This window comes from Phaenicophaeus curvirostris, chromosome 1, assembly GCF_032191515.1.
Source record: "Phaenicophaeus curvirostris isolate KB17595 chromosome 1, BPBGC_Pcur_1.0, whole genome shotgun sequence".
Taxonomy (NCBI): domain Eukaryota; kingdom Metazoa; phylum Chordata; class Aves; order Cuculiformes; family Cuculidae; genus Phaenicophaeus; species Phaenicophaeus curvirostris.
This window is the reverse complement of record NC_091392.1, coordinates 118,698,735-118,718,597: the sequence shown is the minus strand read 5'-3', so window position 1 is coordinate 118,718,597 and position 19,863 is coordinate 118,698,735. Positions and strand designations below refer to the sequence as shown.

Here is a 19,863-nt window from a genome sequence, read left to right as displayed (position 1 = left end):
TGCCCAGCTAGTTCCCAAAGGGCTTGCTCCTGAAAGCCCTGCTACCCTATGGTTCCCCTCCTTATTCCTTTCTTGGTGAAAATTTTGCTATATCATTTGGCCACTTGTTGCTTCCCTGTGTGGCTCTTCTACTGCAACACAGCTTCCAGCTGCCAGTGGGGTTCACATAAAACTTTGCAACATAGCAATACAGTCCAATGGTTAAATAAGGTTAATGGAAACTGGAAGAGGTGAGAGGAAAAAGGTAATTTGTATACAGGAGAAAATAGATGGGCAGACCTGAGGCAAATGAAGACATAAATCATAGGAACATAGGATAATTCAGGTTGGACTGGACCTTGGGGAGATCTTTAGTGCGGTCTCCTGCTCAGGACACGGTCACCCTCAGCCCATCTCAGGCTGCCCTAGCAGCCTGCCCTAGGGAGAAAGGCTTTTCCTGATATCCGACTCAGAGCCTCCTGCTTACATTTATTTACGTTGTCTCATGCCCCCCTGCTGTGTACCCCTGTGAAGAGCCAAGCTACCTGGTCTCAGCAACCTCTCTGCATGTGGGTGCAGGCAGCGACTCAGTGGAGCAAGTCCTGCTCCCAGGGGTGCTCCTCAGCCCTGACTGTCCTGAGCTTACCCTAGCTGCTCCATGTCTTTCTTGTCCTTGCAGACTAAAAAGGGGGCACAGTCCCTTGAGGTCTAAGGAGCACTGAACAGAGGGAGATTGTCACTTTCCTCAGTTTCAGGGCAGACCAAGCCATGGTTGGTCCTCTTTGCTGTGGCCCCAAGCCCAGCTTGCTGCCCTCCACAACCCACTGGGCTCTTCCTGCACCAACACAGGTGCCACAAGGTCAGAAGTAACCGCGGTCTGACTAGCGCAGCACTGCCCATGCAAAGCCACATCACACCTCCACACCTGGATAGGCTGGAGATGGTGCCCTGAAGAGCAGAGAACAGGCTGGGCTAGTAATCAAAAGACAAACAAATCAGGCTATCTGAAAGAAGCTGGATCACAAACCACAGCCCAGGGGGCAAAGACTGATATCAGTGATCAGTGTCTAAAAGTGTACCCCATTAAATAGTTATTTTTTCTTTAAAACCTAACTTTTCTGCCCAGAACTGAAGAGACATGAATAACCTACATTAGCAGCATGGAGTTTGGTGCAAATTAGTAGAATGACAAAACTGCTGTCACTTGGAACATTTTCTGAATTGGTTTGTGATTAAAATGTTTTAAACATGGCTATATCCAAAGATCAAAGCAACACACTTTCAAAATCTGACTTGCCTAACAGCAGCATGAAGTTGAAAAACACAAAAAGAATTCAGATGTAAGAGTTTTTCTTTAACCTGAAAACACAAAGAGGCCTCCCTTGGCCTTTACTTCTTAGAAGAATATGTTCTGACTTGAAAAGCTAATACCTTCACCTGAATCAGTCAAGAGGGGCTTTTGCAAAACCATGTCAGTCTTCTCCCCCATGAAAACTACATGTGCCCTTTATGTGATTCAGAACAGGCCAAGCCCTTGTGCAGAATAAAGTCCATTCTGACATGTTCATAAAATCCTAGAATAGTTTGGGTTGGAAGGGACCTCAAAGATCATCTAGTTCCAACCCCACTGCCATGGGGCAGGGACATCTCCCACAGGACCAGGCTGCTCACCTGGCCTTGAACACCGCCAGGGATGGGGCTTCCTTGACTTCTCTGGGCACCCTGTGCCAGTGTCTCACCACCCTCATCATGAAGAATTTCCTCCTAATGTTTAACCTACCCTTTCCAATATAAAGCCATTCCCCCTGGTCCTATCACTACAGGCCTTTTTAAAAAGTCCCTCCCGAGCTTTCTTGTAGCCCCTTTCAGGTACTGGAAGGTCACTACCAGGTCTCATTGTAGCCTTCTCTTCTCCAGGCTGAACAACCCCAGCTCTCTCAGCCTGTCCTCACAGCAGAGGTGCTCTAGCCCTCTGATCATCTTCATAGCCCTCCTCTGGACCCATTCCAACAGTGCCACATCCTTCTTACGTTGGGGATACCAGAACCAGACACAGGACTCCAAGCGGGGTCTCAATGACAGCAGAGTAGAGGGGCTCCCTCGACCTGCTGGCCACGCTTCTCTTGATGCAGCCCAGGTTAGGGTTGACCTTCCAGTACCTGAAGGGGCTACAGGAAAGCTGGGGAGGGACTGTTCACGAAGGCTTGTAGTGATAGGACTAGGGGCAATGGGTATAAACTGGAGAGGGGCAGATTTAGACTAAACATAAGGAAGAATTTCTTCACCATGGGTGGTGAGACCCTTGCACAGGTTGCCCAGGGAAGCTGTGGCTGCCCCATCCCTGGAGGTGTTCAAGGCCAGGTTGGATGGGGCCTTGGGCAGCCTGGGCTGGTGGGAGGTGTCCCTGCCCATGGCAGGGGGGTGGAACTAGATGATCTTTAAGGTCCCTTCCAACCCAAACCATTCTATGATTCTGGGCCGTGGGCACACATTGCCGGCTCATACCGAGCTTCTCATCGGCCACCGAGCATTCTGAAAGCAATCTTTACGGTGATAGAGCAAGAGTATATGTAAAAATGCACCAAAATATGATTTTCTAGATACTGCTTGTGACCAAATTGCCGCTCGAGACAGTTTCAGCGCTCCAGTCGCACCCGCCTGCGCCACCCGCCCCGGCTGGAGGCGGGCAGGCAGCGCCCCCCCCGCCATCACGGAGCCGCCACGGGGAGCGCAGGGCAGGGCACGGCCGGCGGCCGCCGCGCTCCCGCAGCGCCCCCTGCTGCCCGACGCGGGGACGGCAGGCACCGCGCTCCCCGCCCCCGATACCCTCTCCCTTCTCCTATCCCTCTCCTCTCTCCCCTCTCCCCTCTCCCATACCGCTCCCCGGTCCCCTCTCCCCTCCTGTTCCCCTCTCCTTTCTCCCATTTCGCTCCCCTCTCCCATTCCGCTCCCCTCCCCACCTTTCTCCCCTCTCCCATCCTTCTCCCCTCTCCCACCCTTCTCCCTTCTGCCATCCCTCTCCCCTTCTCCCATCCTGCTTCCTTCTCCCATCCCACTTCCCTCTCCCCTCTCCCATCTCGCTCCCCTCCCCATCTTCCCTCTCCCATCCCACTCTCCTCCCCATCTCTCCTCTCTCCCATCCCACTCCCCACTCCCATCCTGCTCCCCTCCCCACCCTTCTCCCTTCTGCCATCCCTCTCCCCTCTCCCACCCCGCTCCCCTCTCCCTTCCCCTCTCCCTTCCCTCTCCATCATGCTCCCCTCCCTCTCCCACCCTTCTCCCCCTCTTCCCTCTCTCTCCCACCCCTCTTCCCTCTCTCCTCCCCATCCCACTCCCCTCTTCATCCCCATCCCACTCCCCTCTTTCATCCCACTCTCCTCTTTCATCCCACTCTCCTCTTTCATCCCACTCTCCTCTCCTAACTCAAGGCCTTCTGACAGCAGTCTCAATCCTGTTTGTAAACCTTGATTGTGCACGGTGTTAATCTGCACTGGTAATTTCTCCCTCACAGACCCAGAGGCTTGTGACAATGTATTTTGACAGAAACAAGCCCCTTCTCTTCGCATCGTTGTCAATAAGACGCTTCCTGCCAACAGTCTGGGAAGCCAGGATGCTCAGTGGAACCAATAAAATCAAGAGACAAGCCACTGTGGCTAGGTGAGGGTCACAGTGCACACGCATTGACCCTCACAAAGAAAGCATTGATTAAGAAATCATAGAATGGCTTGGGCTGGAAGCGACCTTAAAATCATCTGGTTCCAACCCCTCTGCCATGGGCAGGGACACCTCCCACTGGATCAGGTTGCTCAAAGCCTCCTCCAACATGGCCATGAACACCTCCAGGGATGGGGCTTCCTTGACTTCTCTGGGCAGGCTGTGCCAGTGCCTCACCACCCTCATAGTAAAATTTTCTTCATAATATCTAATCTAAATTTCCCCTCTTTCAGCTTAAAACTGCTACCCTTCATCCTATCCCCACACTCCACCACAAAACGCCACTCCACAACTTTCCTGCAGGCCCCCTCTATGTACTGCTGAAGCACTTCCCTTTGTATGTGTAATACTTCAGCACATATGGATGAAAATTAGCTTTATAAACTAGAAGGAAACTACAAATTAAGTGGAATATTCTGTTAGCCTCAGAGAGTATATTAAATCCCTCACAATCCAAGCTTGGAGTAAACAAAGTCTAAACACAAGTTGAGTGCTTTCATTCCTATCCTTTCCTCAATGACCTTGCTTCATTCAGATTCACGAAAGACAGCAAGGCAAACACCCCACCTTGTGCCATCTAGAGTTTCCAGGACTTTAAAGGATTACATTTTCCGATTCTCTCCTGTGAACGCGGAAATTCAGAAAGAAATTGCCATGGAGAAACAAACTTCACAAAACTACTTAAAATGTCAATTCTGCAACTTTTGAACAGCCAGCCAGGTGCTGTAGACTAATAGATATACCTGAGCTCAAAACTTGTTTCATCTTTGCTCTGCCACATACCATCATGGCAGAACCAGACAGATAACTTGCACTTGCACATAAAATGCACTCCTCCCCAGATTATCACTGTATCCTAAGAAAATTACCCCTGTTTAGTCTGGAAAAGGAATCAGTTCTCTCTTCTTCCTGACACACACATTTTCAGTGTGAATTTACAGTGGATAGAGAGTAAATTGAACGTATTACAAGTTTCTAGTTCTGGAGAGAATGGCACAGATATTTGCCCCATGGACAGTTTCAGCCCTTGTTACTGCATCAGTTGACGCCCAGCAGGAGACAGGATGGCACTAGGGGGTTTATTTCACCTGGTATATCAAAGACATATCACAAACTAGTAACTTTCTCATGACGTCAAAACCTGAGTGAGATTTGAACAAGCACTGGGAACAGCAAGAAACAAAACAGTTCCAACCACATCTTCAGCACATAAACAATTTGGAGATAGCATAGCCTTCCTAGTAAGGAAAACTAAATTCCTTAAGAAGAATTTGTTGCCATAGAGGAAGCATTAAACCACCTTGAGCAAGCTTGTCTGCTTTAAGTTTCAGTATACACTAAGATTTTGGTATACATCGTAAGTTTACCTTCTACCCTCAGATGAAGAACTATAGGAAAACCCTCATGTGTTAGATAAAACTGTATTTCAAGGGAGAGTCAAGTGCTACATATTTTGGATTAGAGTGATAACTGTACAAACATAACATATATATATCAGTATATACTAGGCAGGTAAAAACTTCTGCCTTCAGAGTGAGAGGACAGACACCTCTGAGCATTACAGCCAAGAACAGGAGAGAGAAATCCATCTAGCCTTGGGCAATATAAGACATGGCGATAACCCAGAGGGATGAAATTTTTAACGTGATGCTCTCTATAGTCAAGAGGAGATGAGTAACAACAGCTGAGACCTGGTTTTTGTAAGACTCTGTTTCACAATTCAGATAAGAAGTAAAATAAGATGGTAATGCCACCGTCTTCACAACTTTTACATGCAGGGTTAAAGACAACCTAGTGCTCACAGAACCGCCCATGCAGCTAAAACATTACAGTGTTTATTCTGAATCAAAGAAAAGCTCCTTTTACAGAGTCTTACTTTATGATTATTCCAGTTACCTGAGGAAACTGTAAATGCACAAGTATATTTAGAAGCTGCTGCTCAGTCTCCAGCCCCTGTAGCAGAGAGGTTAGATGCCAGAGAGACTCTGATCTCTGACAAGTCCAGTGAAAATTGGCAGCAGGCTTTAATGCTCCCACTGAGGGGAAAGCAAGATGTCAGCTGTTATCCAGCAGCAGCTGCCTGGCCAAAAGCACACATGTACTGGCCAGCCGATCACCCCGCACGCTGCTCTGCCCAGGCAGCAGGTCAGAGAGGGAGCCTGAGAAATGAGGGGGTGGGAGGGCGAGGAGAACTGGGACAGCAGAAGGATTGCAGGGTGCTGCAAAAAAAGCCTAACAGACAGGCTTGGGAGGTGCCGGGACATTGAATAAAAATCAGTAGGAAACCAGATTTTACTGGTTTTGTTCCTTCAGGAACAATCTGTTATTCAAGGAAGAACACTTCATATTCAATTCTACACTTTATATTCAACTCTGTGCTAAGATACTGCATTTAGTGAAAGAATAAGTATCAGCTTCCCCCTGCTGCACTTCAGTATATTTCAAGGTTCAACTGGGTGACCACAACACCTACATGGATACAGAATATTCTTCTTCTCTGACGCTGCTATAGCAAATCTGGGCAGATAATATCACACATTAAGGCATTTTCTCTTGTATTCATACCATTGCTATATGATAGTAATGTCATTAGCTTCCTACTGAAGGGCATTAGCTATTGTTTACCCACATAAAAGCCTTCCTTTGCTTTTCACTAACAGTATAAAGAGTAAAATAGGCAAAACCAACACTGGAAATATATCAGATATCATAATCATGCACTTCAAGGGAAATCCAAACTGCCCTTAATTCTCCTAAAGGGCAAATTCCATCGGCCAGCAACTTATGTTGAAACTGCAGAGTCAAAAATAAATGTCGGCCTTTTTAATGGCTTTGGCAGAAGAGAACAAATTGAAGGGGAGTAATGTGAAAACACAATAACAAATAGCTGGATTTTTGCCATGAGGTGCTGAGCACTGTGCCTTGATGTAAGAACTAATTTATCTACTTGCTTACTCTTACTCAAGTAAATGGCCTCCCTGGATGCAAACTGCAATTAAGCACATATCAGTGTTTAATTGGATGGGAGCAAAATGCCGTGCACTTTGTGGGACTAAGCCCACTGAGAGTACTTTGTGCATCCACCAGACACAAACCAAATTTGTAACTCGCTAGGAATAAAAGGTGAACCCTCACCCTTTCTCTCTCAAAACCTCCTTCTAAGCCAAAACCTATCCAGATTCTATTCCTAGTCCCTTTTAGGTTAGAAGTCATACCTACATTTTTTCAATCCTGATGGGGAAAACAAGAAAGAATTTCAAAGCAAATTCAAGATGGATGGGGTTTTTTTGGTGTTAGCCAGAGTCTCTGTCATCATGTATCCTTAAAAGTGTGCGCAAAACACTTCCCAGCTTCCTGAAGGTCTTAGCTAGAGCACATCTTTATGTGTGTCATGTTAAGGAGGCATTGAAACTGGGGAGAGCAGTGAGAAAACCAGAAAAAATACCACCAATATAAAAGAATGGACTATGGAGAAAGACTGAAAGGTTTACCCTAGCAGCAAATAGCCTTGGAGGGTGGGAGAGAAAGAGGGAGGTAGGGAGGGAGATAAGATGGTGTATTGGAATTATTTTCAAATATATACAAGGATGTTACAGTAAGAGGATGCTGAGCAGTTGCTCTCCATGTCCAACGAAGGTAAGATTAAAAAGTTACTTTCTCAGTTTACACAATGCAGCCTCAGAGTAGCTATTAAGCAGCATTTTTAACCATGAGGTTAGGACAAATTTCCTCAGGAGGCAAAGAAATCTCTCGTGGAGGATGCTGATAAAAGGGTTTACAAACACCAGTCAATGACAATCTATGTATATAAACTGTCCTGACTCAGAACAATGGGAGTGGACTAGATGACCTATGTTCCCAGTTTTCTAGAATTTTGCACATCAGCAACTTCTGACTTCTCCTAACATGCAAACCACCTAACCTGAACATCCAGAGACATAACCAGTAATTACTGAACCAGCATTATAGGAGGGGAAGAGTATTTGTGTAACATTTCGTTGCTTTGCTTGGTCAATACACAATAGTCAGCTGCATTTCATTTACTGCCTGCCGTGAGTAAGACATTCCCATTCACTGTTCCAGGATTTTTTGCTCAGAGGATATTGCTGCCAAACAGCAGCAGCAGTCTTGGCTGAAAAAATTATCAAGGAAGAACCCCCTAGTTTGCATCCCTGCAGCTGGACTTACTATTATTATAATAAAACTACAGTTATTGAATATGGCTTCCTTACACACTGGCTAGTAAAAGAGATTTATTTTGGTACAGACATGTCAAGCTATAATTTAAAAGTCATAATGAGACATGTTTTGCCAATTAAAAAATTCACTATTGTAATGGCAGCACTACATCATTTAATTCCCCCAATGCAGCAAACAAGCTTTGATCCAAGCATTATACACTATCTGATCATAAACCAAGCTGAAAAAATAGTCTGCCCAGGTATTTTGTTTCACAGTGTCAGGGAAAGGCCATAGTAGGTTTCTTCCAACCATCTGTGAACAGCAAGACATTTAGCTATTTTTATTGAATGAATAAACTGCCATAAATTAACAAAGTTGTTTTTGCAGGAAGATGTTGATAATAGAACCATTAGCAAATCTGACTGTAAGAACACAGAAACAGACAAACAAAAGCTCCTGTTGCTATGTATTACCAAAATTATTTTCTATTATGGACATAGCTGCTAAATGTTTCCAGAATTCAGAGCTGAAACTTCAAGAGATACCATGCTCTTATGGTCCAGAAGACACGAAATTGTGTTGTAAAACCAATAATGTGATAGACTACTACTGTGGTGTCAGAAAATCTTATTATAGAATCATTTAGGTTGGAAAGGACGTTTAAGATCATTATGCAAGGATTCTGACATCCATATGAAATGAAACAGCAATGGGGAATAATTGAGCTCATTCTACTTACCCAGTCACTACATGCTCTTTATTCTTTTCTGACTGCAAACACAGCTATTGGAATAGGAAGTGGAAGGAGAGAAGGAGATTTGGCAGTCTATCCATGTGACTATTTTGTCATTCTAATTTTAAAATAGAGGCAGTTGGGAACAGAACATGAACATTATGTGTTAGTTTTCAATGGAGTAACATATAAGAAAGCTCTTCTGGATCACCTGCAAAATTACTGCTTTGTTGTTAACAGCCTACAACAGATTGTTATTGCTAAAGCTTTTGATGAACACATTCTGTCAGTAATAAAATTCGAAGACAGCTCTGCCAAACTCAGATTTATAAAAAAGCTCATTAGGAAAGGAAAATTATCACTACTTACTGATGTTGTACTTTCTCCTGTAATATTGTTTAGTGAATTCATCACAGTCACAGAGTATTACCTTCCTTCCCCAAACATTAATTACTGCCCCTATTTTCAGGTCACTGTCTCTGTAAAATTCCTGATGCACTGCTCCTGTCTGATAAAAGAGGGAACATTGATATAGCAGCTCTATTAATCTCAGAATCCCACAACCTTTCTTAAAATCTAGGTCATCTAGTGCATGTGATTTAAAATATAACTTTCATATTCCATTTGCAAGTAGTTTTCACCCCATGCTAAACCACCTCACTTTCCCAAATATGGAATTTACATACAGTAAACCTCGGTAGTTTCCATTTGAGGTATTCTCCAGTGGCGTCACAATTTTAAAAATACTCTGTTGTAGAGGATAACAGCCACAGAAATTACAAGATCTACAATAAAGATATTCAACAGCTGGAGGCATTCAATAATATCTGACCTTACGATTGTCCAGAATGTAACGCCCCTTGTTTCCTACTAACTTTCCAAATACATTGAGAACAGTGCGACTGGTGATTGTGCCCGGCTGATACAGTCCAGTGGGAGCACACTGCAAAAAAGAGACAAACTCTTAATAAATGCAGTTAATGGTGAAGAAAGAATATTCTGTTCTCTTAAAACTAACAGTTTTTTTACAGACTGACTGGTATTGTACTATTTTCTTGGGAGAATTTTCAGTAAATTCTAAGGTAAGATTACACTTATGAACATATGTTAAAAGCTAGTAGGAATGCCAGGAGAATCATCTAGAATCTTACCATGTAACCAAGAGTAAAGTCTCCTTTTATTGGAAGCAAACAGAAAGCAAAGGTTAGCACATCTAAAGTAGCACATCCATAGCAGCACATCCTTGTCAATATCTGCTCTAAAGGCTACTCTTTTAATTGGTAATAATTATAAAAACACACAAAAGAAAATCTCAGAATTGGTCCTACTGTGCTAACCACTGCGCAAATACAGGGGATTCAAGTCAGCATGATTCTGTTGGCAAAATTGTTGGTATTTTTGTTTCTATTTTAAGTTTTAAAATTACAGTAGTAATTTATCCCACTAACATCAAACTTAATATGCAAACACTTTACATTTTTTTTAATTATGAACAAACTGTTGATGCAGTGTAACCAAAGCGGGTTATTTTCTCATACCACCTACTATGACACCCCGACTTTTCACTGACCTCTTCTGCTGACCTGAAAATTTCCACTGAATTCAGAGGAAGAAGCCAGCCCTTAGAGCTGCAACATGCACTTCAGTGCATGCATAAGGGGTCAGTCAACATAGACACACCGCTAATTCAGCATCTCAGAACACAGGATACACAAGGTGAGAGAAGTGCAATATTTTGCTGTTCAGTTTTTGCTATAAAGTCTCACGTACATCTATAGCATCACAAACAGATCAGCAATATTAGAAGAAAGGGAGGGAAAAGATTCTCCGGTGTTGTACTCCATCTGAGAGTTGACGGTTATTCTGTCACCAGGGTCTGTCTGGAGTGATACAGAAGTACATCCAGCTCATTAATTTTATAATCATTATAGCTTACAGAGGACTCAAACCCCTTGAAGATTTCTCTGAGAGGAGCCTTCTCAAATAAGCACCTGATTAATACCACACAAATCTTATTCACCAAGTCCTATTGACTTTAACTTTGAATAAGGTCCCAAATCTAGGAACTAAATTTTATAAAATCACTCTAGATTCGCTACAAAGAAGTATTGCTATGGAATACAAAAACTGAACTTTTCTAAAGGTTCCAAATGTAAGTCATATGGACCAAACCTGAATTCACATCATTCTTACACTGGTTTGGCTATCAATATTAATTAATTTTCTAGACTTCCATTACTGCACAGATTTATTAACACATTTACCTCAATATACTAATATGGGAGAAAGGATATCTTTCAGCATAAATTCTCTCTACTTTTAATTTAAGAATAACAAATCTAAACTTTTTTTCCCCCCATCTTCTAACTTATTAAGTCATATGAACATGCATGCAAAACCTAAATAATGTGATTACAATCGATGCTTTCGTAACACTTTCTAAATATCGTTACAATCCTAATACAGGGTTTTCAAAAGAAGTCATTTAATATTTCTTAATTAGTGTAAGAATTTGAAATAAGCTGAAATTTTCAGTCCTCACCTTTGGAAGCTTATCTCTTCTGAGGAAAAGTGGAACTGCATCCCGGCCTGAGTTTACTGGTATAATTTCTTTAATATCAATAGTATCATCAGCCAAATAATAGCGCAGAACAAGTTTCCGTGGGTCATGAAACTTGGATTCTGGGTCATCCCACACACAGAAAAAACGTAAAACTTGTCCATCATACTCCAGAAATTGTTTCAAAGTGTCAATGCGCTCATAAGGGCGCAATGGCTTCATGCTATCCAGATTCTGCAGATAAAGGAGAAGTTTAGAGAAATACCTTTTTGATCATTTGCTCTTAAGAACAGGATACCAAACTTCAGGGTACCATCTAATCTTAGAACATGCTTTTAGGATTTCCACATAACAGCACACAACTATAATACATGAAACACTTCTCATGTCATTACCAAAGAGCTATTTACAGGGTTGCTATGCCCTCAGAAAAAATATGAAAACAATTTTGGATTGGTTTTGATCCTTGTTTTTCTTGTAATAAGGCCCTTCAGATCAGAGAATTGTTAAATTATTTATAGTACAGCATGCATTTTCACAAATTGCCCTTGGTAATCAGATGACTACATCTCCAAATAGCATCACCCTTCCCGATTTACTTCCTTGAAAATTATTTTTATAGATGATGTGGTATAAAGAATTAATTCTTCCTTTTCCCTTTGGTGTTTTCTTTTTTTTAGCTTTAAAAAATAGTTAATTAAATTTTGATTCATGTAATACAGATGGCAGGTACTGGGTTTGTATGTTCTTCTTTCAATATAGACCCATAGGTCTGAGAAGGAATAGCAAATTTCCAACTACAGATACAGTCCAGCTGATGGGATGAATGACATGATGCTGTCTACAGTCGTGGTTGCTGCAGAACCAGTAGCACTGCATTAAATCAGACCCCAGGATGATGATCCAATCTGAGGATTTCATTTACATACTGTCAGTTACTGTGACACATATGAATGGCAACCTGAAGAGGATGTTGCTCCCAAGTCAAAATCTACCACATCTGAAGCTTTTTAAAGGGGCAAGACAGTCTTCAACTATGAAATTTTACAGGGTTGCTTCCAAAAGAGAAAGACGACAAACATGAATGAGAGAATGTAAGCTGAGTTGTCAGAACAAAAGGAACCATTAATTATGAGCAGTTTATATCATTCTCTAAATTTCTATTTATCCACTGATACATCTTCTGGCCTTAAAAATCTGAGAGGGGAAGGCCCATTCCTTCAGAGCATCAAAATTTAAAGTAAGGAGTGCAGAACCTTGTTTTTCCTGCCAATGTCTTTGCTAATCTGCAACAGAGTTTCAATTTCAGGCATCATCATGCCCATATGCACGGTATTTACCATCCCAGTATTATCTTCCCTCCTTCCTGACCCTTGAAGATGCAATAAGCAATCAAATATGGACACAGAGCCAGACAGCATTACCATCCACAGGATATCATCTCCAACAATACAGAAATGTGAATCTAATGGTCTTGCCACACTGGTTTTCATTGGTTTCATTTCCGATCTCATTGTATTCCTTCCTACCTTTATTTTCTGGCCAACTGCACTATTAGGATTCTGGTGTAAAACCAATTTAATTTTGCTCAAAGCAGTCCAAGGCAACCCACCCTTAATAAATAAATAAAATTTCCTTCCACAGTCACAGAAAAGTTAGAGCATAAAGCAGTCAGAATTTGCTAGATAACTTTTCTGTAATTTCTTAACAACCGAGAACATTAAAACACAGATTTCAGTATGTTTTGGTCTTCTGATGCTCATCTTTCTCAAAACTCTTTTTCCCCCCTCTCCATTCTCTTTAGGAACACATATTCACAATACTTGAATGTTTTGCTTATTGTTTTTTAAAAAAAAAAAAAATCTAAGCAGGTTATGCAGTACCATATGTAATGTTGCCACTCTGCCAATATCAAGACAACTCAGCAGATCTTAACACACATCATGTTCCCTACGAGACCTGAGTAAGGGAAAAGCAACCCACAGCCAGCCTGAATCACCACTACACAGAACCAGGAGACATATTGCAAATACTGCTTTTCACTGGGGGATTGCAAAAAGCCTGAAAGTATGAATGAAGTGAAACCTGCATGTTGGCCTGAGTGCGCCTCAAAGACATGCATATTGTCCTATACATCTCAGTCATCATGACCTCTCATTTTTTCTGCTGAGAGCTTCAGCAGTTTTTTCTATAGGAGGATTAAGTCGAAAGCAACAGACGTGTACCATTTGTTGCTTTCAGAGCATTAGGCTGGATCTACCACAACAGGCTGCATATTGTGGGCCAATAGTCCTAACAGAGTCAGGGCAAGAAAAAAAAATACAGTGCCATCTGCACTTTTATTAATCAAGAAAAACAGAAGAGAAAGAAACCGTCATTTTTCTCTACAAAAGACATCACTCCCACTATTATTTCCAGAAAAAAGACTCCACATCCTGCAAACAGGAGTCCACATAGCATCTAGGTGCTGCGTGTGAGATTTTTGGAGGAGATGCTTGTGCTCCCATGCACTCAGAAAAGAGGGAATTGCATTAAAATAACACCTTACAAGTCTTAAAACTGCAGAGTGCTGGGTTCAGCACGGCAGAAGAATTTGCTTTATATATACAAAGAACCATTAATAACACATAAGGTAGAGATGAAAGACAACAATATGAAGAGACCAAGTAAGTGAGTCTGCAGGAAGCCATGGATGTGCTTGAAGCACAACTCCAATTAGATCTTCCTTTAAACACTTTTGAAGTGTTTATTATCATCAAATTAGCTCAAGCAAAATCATAAGCAGAACATAGATCAATTTTGTTCTTTTCAGTTTAACACAGAAAGGATTATTTCATTTTTACCAATTCTTTTGTTCAGTTTCAAAAGGTCTGTGAACACATAAGGAGAAAACTGGTTATATCTGGGACTTTACAATGTTGGTACAATGAGCCATATAATAATTTTTTCAAAGCAAGTTTTCTCTTGCAATTCATTAAGTTGAAATAGTTGCATCTACATAGTTTCTATTTGTTATTAGAGAAATATTTTATACCATGCACTCTTGATAAAATCAAGTTTTTACTATCACTGTCTCACCTGACCTTTTTCCGCTCTGCAGTATACGGATCATCTGGACAAGCTGCAGGAGGATTTACTCTAACTCCCATCTTCAGCAGGAAATTTTTTGTAAACTGGTCACAATCTATAATCATATATCTTCGGGCATAAAAGATTACTTCTATGTTGATATTGAAATGATCTATAGTATAGAATTGATCTTCATGAGGAGGTGGAAGTGGAATCCGACACCGTCGAATAATAGTTCCTGTAAAAGAATTAGAACAAATTCATAGAGTGAACAACCTTTGCTCTAACAATCACTTCACAGACTTGCTAATTTTCTGTGCCGATGTGACCAAAACAGATGAAGACATATGGTACAAACAAAATTATTTTCGTTATCATTGTCATTCAGCAAAAAACTACTAGGTAAGAATATCCTTTTTATTAACAATACTTTACATTGGTCATCTTCTAGAATGTCAGTCTCTCATATTTGACTTAATACAGCAAATTACCACCAACAGGAAACCACTAGAATAAATCCCCGTGTATTGCGGCAAATGTAACAGCTTAGTATTTTTCCAACAAAAATAGCAAAGGCACTGCTTTCACATTAGGAGAAAAGACTTTTTTTTCACTTCTTCTTTTAAGCAAAGTACTCTCCAGTACTCATTAGTATCATCACTTTTTCTTAAACTAAAAGCCCATAAAACGAGTTGTGCAAAAAAATCCACCATGTGGATGGGGTGTATGGGAGGGTCTACATTCTACAGGGTGAGAAGAGCAATATATAGCTAAGGTTAGTGAAAAAAAGATGCTCTACCAAAGAAAAAAGTGTGATCTATCAAGCATAGAAGCAGGTGCATTCCATTCAGCTTTCCAAAGGAGCAAACTGAAAGTGGAGACAACTGAGGTGGGTTGGGCTGATTGCTGGGCTGCAGTAGAGAAATTTAAACATTGATCTATCATCTCAGAAGTACAGGGCTAAGAATTCATAACTCATAGTCTAACATGAATACTACTCAGAAGGTAAAGAAAGTAAAAATAAAAAGAACAAACTAAAAAGAGAGAGATTTTAACTTTGTTAAAGTAAGTACACATAAAGTTTTCTTCTTGATAGTCTTTACATGACAGAAATGTTATTCTGGGAGCATTCTATTTGTTTACATTTGCCACATTAAAAGAGAAGGAACCTGCTGTTAGTCTTTTAGCTGAAAACTCACAAATACATTGATGAACTGGGTAATGCTTCAGAAGTAGTCGCTGATGATGATTAAGAGACCATCTCTTATATGGAAACATTGAGAGAGCTGAGTCTGTTCAGCCAGGGGCACAGATGGCTTGGATGGGGATCTTATCAATGTTTATAAATACTTGAGGGGGGGGGGGATGAAGAAGACTAAGCCAGGCTCTCCTTAATGGTGTTCACTAACAGAATAAGAGACAATCAGCACAAACTAAAAGATACAAAATTCCATCTGAACACAAGAAACACTTTTTTTACAGTGAGAGTGATGAAACACTGGAACAGGCTGTCCAAAATGGTTGTAGAGTCTCTGTCTTTAGAGAAACCTAAAACCAGACTGGATGTGGCCCTGAGCATCTGGCTGTAGCTGATCCTGCTTTAAGCATGTGACTTGAACTAGACAATCTTAAGATATCCCTTCCAACCTTATACGATTCTCTGATACTAAAAGTATTTTAGAAACAACTTATAAACTACAGCCTTGGTAGGTTAAAAGAATCCATAACACATACGTTAAAGAAAGGTACACAGCTGCATGTACAATAAGCTATGATTTATTCTGAGTGAAGTTACAGTTCACAAAGAACAGCAGACTGGCAAAGCTGGGACTAACCCAGACACCTCTGCAACACCAGCTTTAGAATGTGAGTGCCTACTGGTTAAGACAAGACAGAAACCACCAATCCATAATATTAAAATAACTCCTTGCCACTACAGGTTCCTAATAACTTTGAAATTACTGTAATTATAAAAGATGCAACTTTAAGACAACTACAGTAAACACACAAAAATTCCAAAACTAAAAATAGCTCTATTACTAACCTACTACTACAACAGTAGTTTACTAGATACAATTATCTAAAAGGTCTGTCTCATTATCTTCCACTAAAGACCTGGATCTCTTTCCAGTGCCCTTCAGCTCTGCATCTGGTAGTGTTTCCCCTTGAGTCCCTTTTGATGATATTCCAGAACTGCTACTTTGTTTTGGGGGTAGGCTAGGGTGTAGGTGGGCCTGGAGAGAGAGGGGATGAAGAGAGGCAAAGGAAGAAAGATATAACTGTGTGGTTTTGTTTGGTGTTCGAACAGCCCTATTTCTGAGTTAGTACATGGAAATTCTTTATTGTTCACTTTATTTCCCTAAGGACTAATCTGTATGGAATATCTTCCACTCCTACATTATCAGAGCTGTTTGTTACATTCTATCTCCTACAATGACAACAAACTCTTGATTTTTTCAGAGGAATATAGAAACAAGGGCAGATTTACTTTACATTCCCAACAAAGTAATTAAGACCTGTTCAGCACCCTGGTATTTCACACATACCAAATCCTACATTACTGACCTTTGACTAAAATAAATTTGAACCTATCTGCTTATAATGTAATTACATATGCATTTAAGAAGCATCCTCAGGGAAACATCAGTTACAAAACATGGTAATTAGCACATATTAACATGATGCAAAACTGCATCACATTACTATTAAGAAAACCACATACTTCAAAACGCATTACCTGATTTTGGCTAATCCTGTGGTGATTCCTACAAAAACCAACAGATAGCGTGCTGAGTCAGAACAGCCCTCCACATAAATGCAAATCCTGTGGAATCATCATTTTAGTTGAAAATTTCTAATACAAGGTGTTTTCTGAGGGTATATTAATCTCAGAACTAGTGAATAAGCCATGAGCTAGTTTTCTGTAACACTTTTCAAAGTATAATACATGTGCTCATTTTGTTTTGAGGGATAAGAATTTCTTTCCTAATGGAAACTGTCTTGTAAAGATATCATCTGTAGCAATCCTTTGCTTATATCAGGTATCACTGTGCCTGATCTACACATGTAGATGATACATTTTATATTGTTGAATTTGAAATTTAATAAAACCTGATCAGTTGAGGTTAAGTCTCAGCATGGTTTAAACTCTCCTTCATTCTGAAAAATAATAATTACATTTGTACTTCTAGAAATTTGCTACAAGTTGTTAAAGGAGGATCTGGACAGTGCATCACTCAGACGGATGGCTATTCTTGATGTTTATTGAGTCTTTTGTCCGTTTATTGAGCAGCTGGTACTACTGCACCACCAAGCATTATTTCAAATATGCATCTGGTCAGGCTAAAGCTCTCCTCTACCGTGCACTTGTAGAGGCAGCTGGGGCACTGCTTTTTGCTGACAGTGGTGGCAATATCGAGTTCCCCCAATAACTTGTAGCATATCTTCTTAGCTTTCAGGGCTTCTGATTATTTGGCAACTACAGCAGCAGCTTAAGGAGACCTTAATAATAACAACAAAGGCCTTTTTACTATGGGGCAGCTCATGAAGCTGAGCAGCAAATGATTTGCTCTCTGCTGCTACTGCTCTGCAGAAGAAATAAAGTGGTATCAAGAATTTCCTCAGCACAGCTTTCTGAGTCCCTCTGCACACCTCAAGAGTGCATTAGAGAGGAAAGGAATGGATAATACCTTGAGTTTGTACACTCTTTGACTGCTCACACAGAAAAGAGGAGAAGCAACCACTATTGCTCCTGCAGCACAAAGAGTTCACTCCAATAAACAAGGTGGCTTCTTAAATTCACTTATTTATTTATCTCAGAACATAGCAAGGTCATGATTTGGCCACTATTATGTATGGCAAAATCATAATTATTTCAAGGCCTCAGGCAAAGTCTTAAACTCTTAGATAATCTGTTACATTGGAGGAGCTGACTGCAACTTCACTTTCCCGCTTGTGCTTTCCTCTTCGGCCAGTCGGCCTTGGGAACCCAGCCAGCAGGCAGCTCCACTCTCTTTTTCAGCTGGCTGACCTTGGGGAAACCAGCCAGTTGCTCCACTCTGCCCTGGCTTGCAGGGCCTGGATTGCACTGGAAGCTACGGTCAACCCCATGGGACATAAATGACCTTTTGGTAAGACAGTATCAGCCAGCCACAGTCCTGTTAACTGGGAATTAGATCTGCAAAACATTTGTACTGCCATATCTAGCCTGACTTTCTATAGGATAATTCCTTTTTATATGGGAAGAATAATTAGTGTTCTGGCTCTGGAAGAACACAGTGGAGTTTGTTATGCAGCCTAGTTTACTGTCCTTCTCTTCACCCTGTTCTCCCTTATCTTTAGTTAGGTTTTGTGCACTGCGATCGTCCTGGTATTTTTAGCTTTGATTCTGGCTTCTCGGGTTCAGGCTGGCCTCTGCATTCCTTTGTGGTTTGCATTGAATTTCTCTGTTTGTATAAATTTCTTCTAATGCTTCTAATATTTCCCGAAGTTCAAAATATAGGAAGGCAGTTTCCAAAATTAAGTGAAATTAAATTTCAGTTATTTGGTAGCAACCTGATCTGTCCAAATTCATGTCCAAGTACAACAGCCAATTCCATAAAGCACTTTTTTAAAGTCATTGAAGTACATTTCCCAGAGATCATTCACTGTGTCACTCTGAGATTTCAATCAATGATAAAAGCACATTTTATAGCTTTTTTTCTGAAGCCAATTTATTTTAGTTTTGTAAAATCATAATTGAAGTTAGAAATTCTTCTAACTTGACAGATACTCTCTCACTAAATCTTCCTGCAGTCCACAAGCCTCACTGAGGTTTGGTTTTTTTTCTGCAGTCACAAATGCTACCCACAGTGGAGAGCAGAGTGGAAAACTACCACATCTCTGATCCCACCATGCCCAGGAACACCCATTTAGACCACCAAGCTCTCATTTGTGAGCTATGGCACAAGCACTGGTAATCTCATGGCCCCAAGCCATTAACCAGCCAAACTAAGATCTACCTTTGATCTACACTACCACATGCCTTTGATCTATCCCACCACCCGCCTTTGATCTACCCTACCACTGCTATATCTGTTCCGCAAGAAGACTACTGAGAACAACCATTTGAGCTGTCTATTTTACATTGTTTTCATCAGGGTAAATATCCGAATTAAGGCCACCACCACCTTCTGCCTTCAACAGTTCAATTCCACTTTTTTCATCATGTTTTTTTTTTGCTATTTCTCCTTTACACAGCTTCCTGATATTGCAACCCCAACTGTCCACACAGACTAAGTCTATCCTGCTCCTGATGTTCCCATGCTTCCCATAAGTCTGATATGTTGCATAAACTCATTTATCCCACATAAAGTACTCATGCAAAGCTCAGAGGCCTTGAAAATGTCCTTGTGTGGAAGACTAAGACAATTCTTGTTTCTCTCTAGCACTATTCAGTTAATTTTAGATCCAGTACCAAAGGTGACTCTAAACCAACTAACATAAGATACAGCCAAGGAAACATGAGGAAACTGTAGCTTTCCTGTCACCACAGAATCATGACTAGACTGCCAAGAATATCAGGCCTGAAGGGACAGTCTGCACAACCCATGTTACAAAGACAATGAAAATGATACATTTCTACAGC

The 19,863-nt window shown here is 41.1% G+C and overlaps 1 protein-coding gene across 2 annotated transcripts in view; it reads right to left on the bottom strand.

Moving 5' to 3' along the window:
- Nucleotides 1-19,863, bottom strand: part of EFHC2 (EF-hand domain containing 2) — a 68,335-nt gene that overhangs the window by 32,213 nt on the left and 16,259 nt on the right. For both annotated transcript variants that reach the window (XM_069849945.1, XM_069849946.1), the window contains exons 4-7: nucleotides 14,252-14,475; nucleotides 11,151-11,402; nucleotides 9,441-9,551; nucleotides 8,978-9,116 (exon numbers count right to left, since the gene is read on the bottom strand). In XM_069849945.1, coding sequence (XP_069706046.1) covers nucleotides 8,978-9,116; nucleotides 9,441-9,551; nucleotides 11,151-11,402; nucleotides 14,252-14,475 — 726 coding nt within the window. The remainder of the gene's footprint in view (nucleotides 1-8,977; nucleotides 9,117-9,440; nucleotides 9,552-11,150; nucleotides 11,403-14,251; nucleotides 14,476-19,863) is intronic.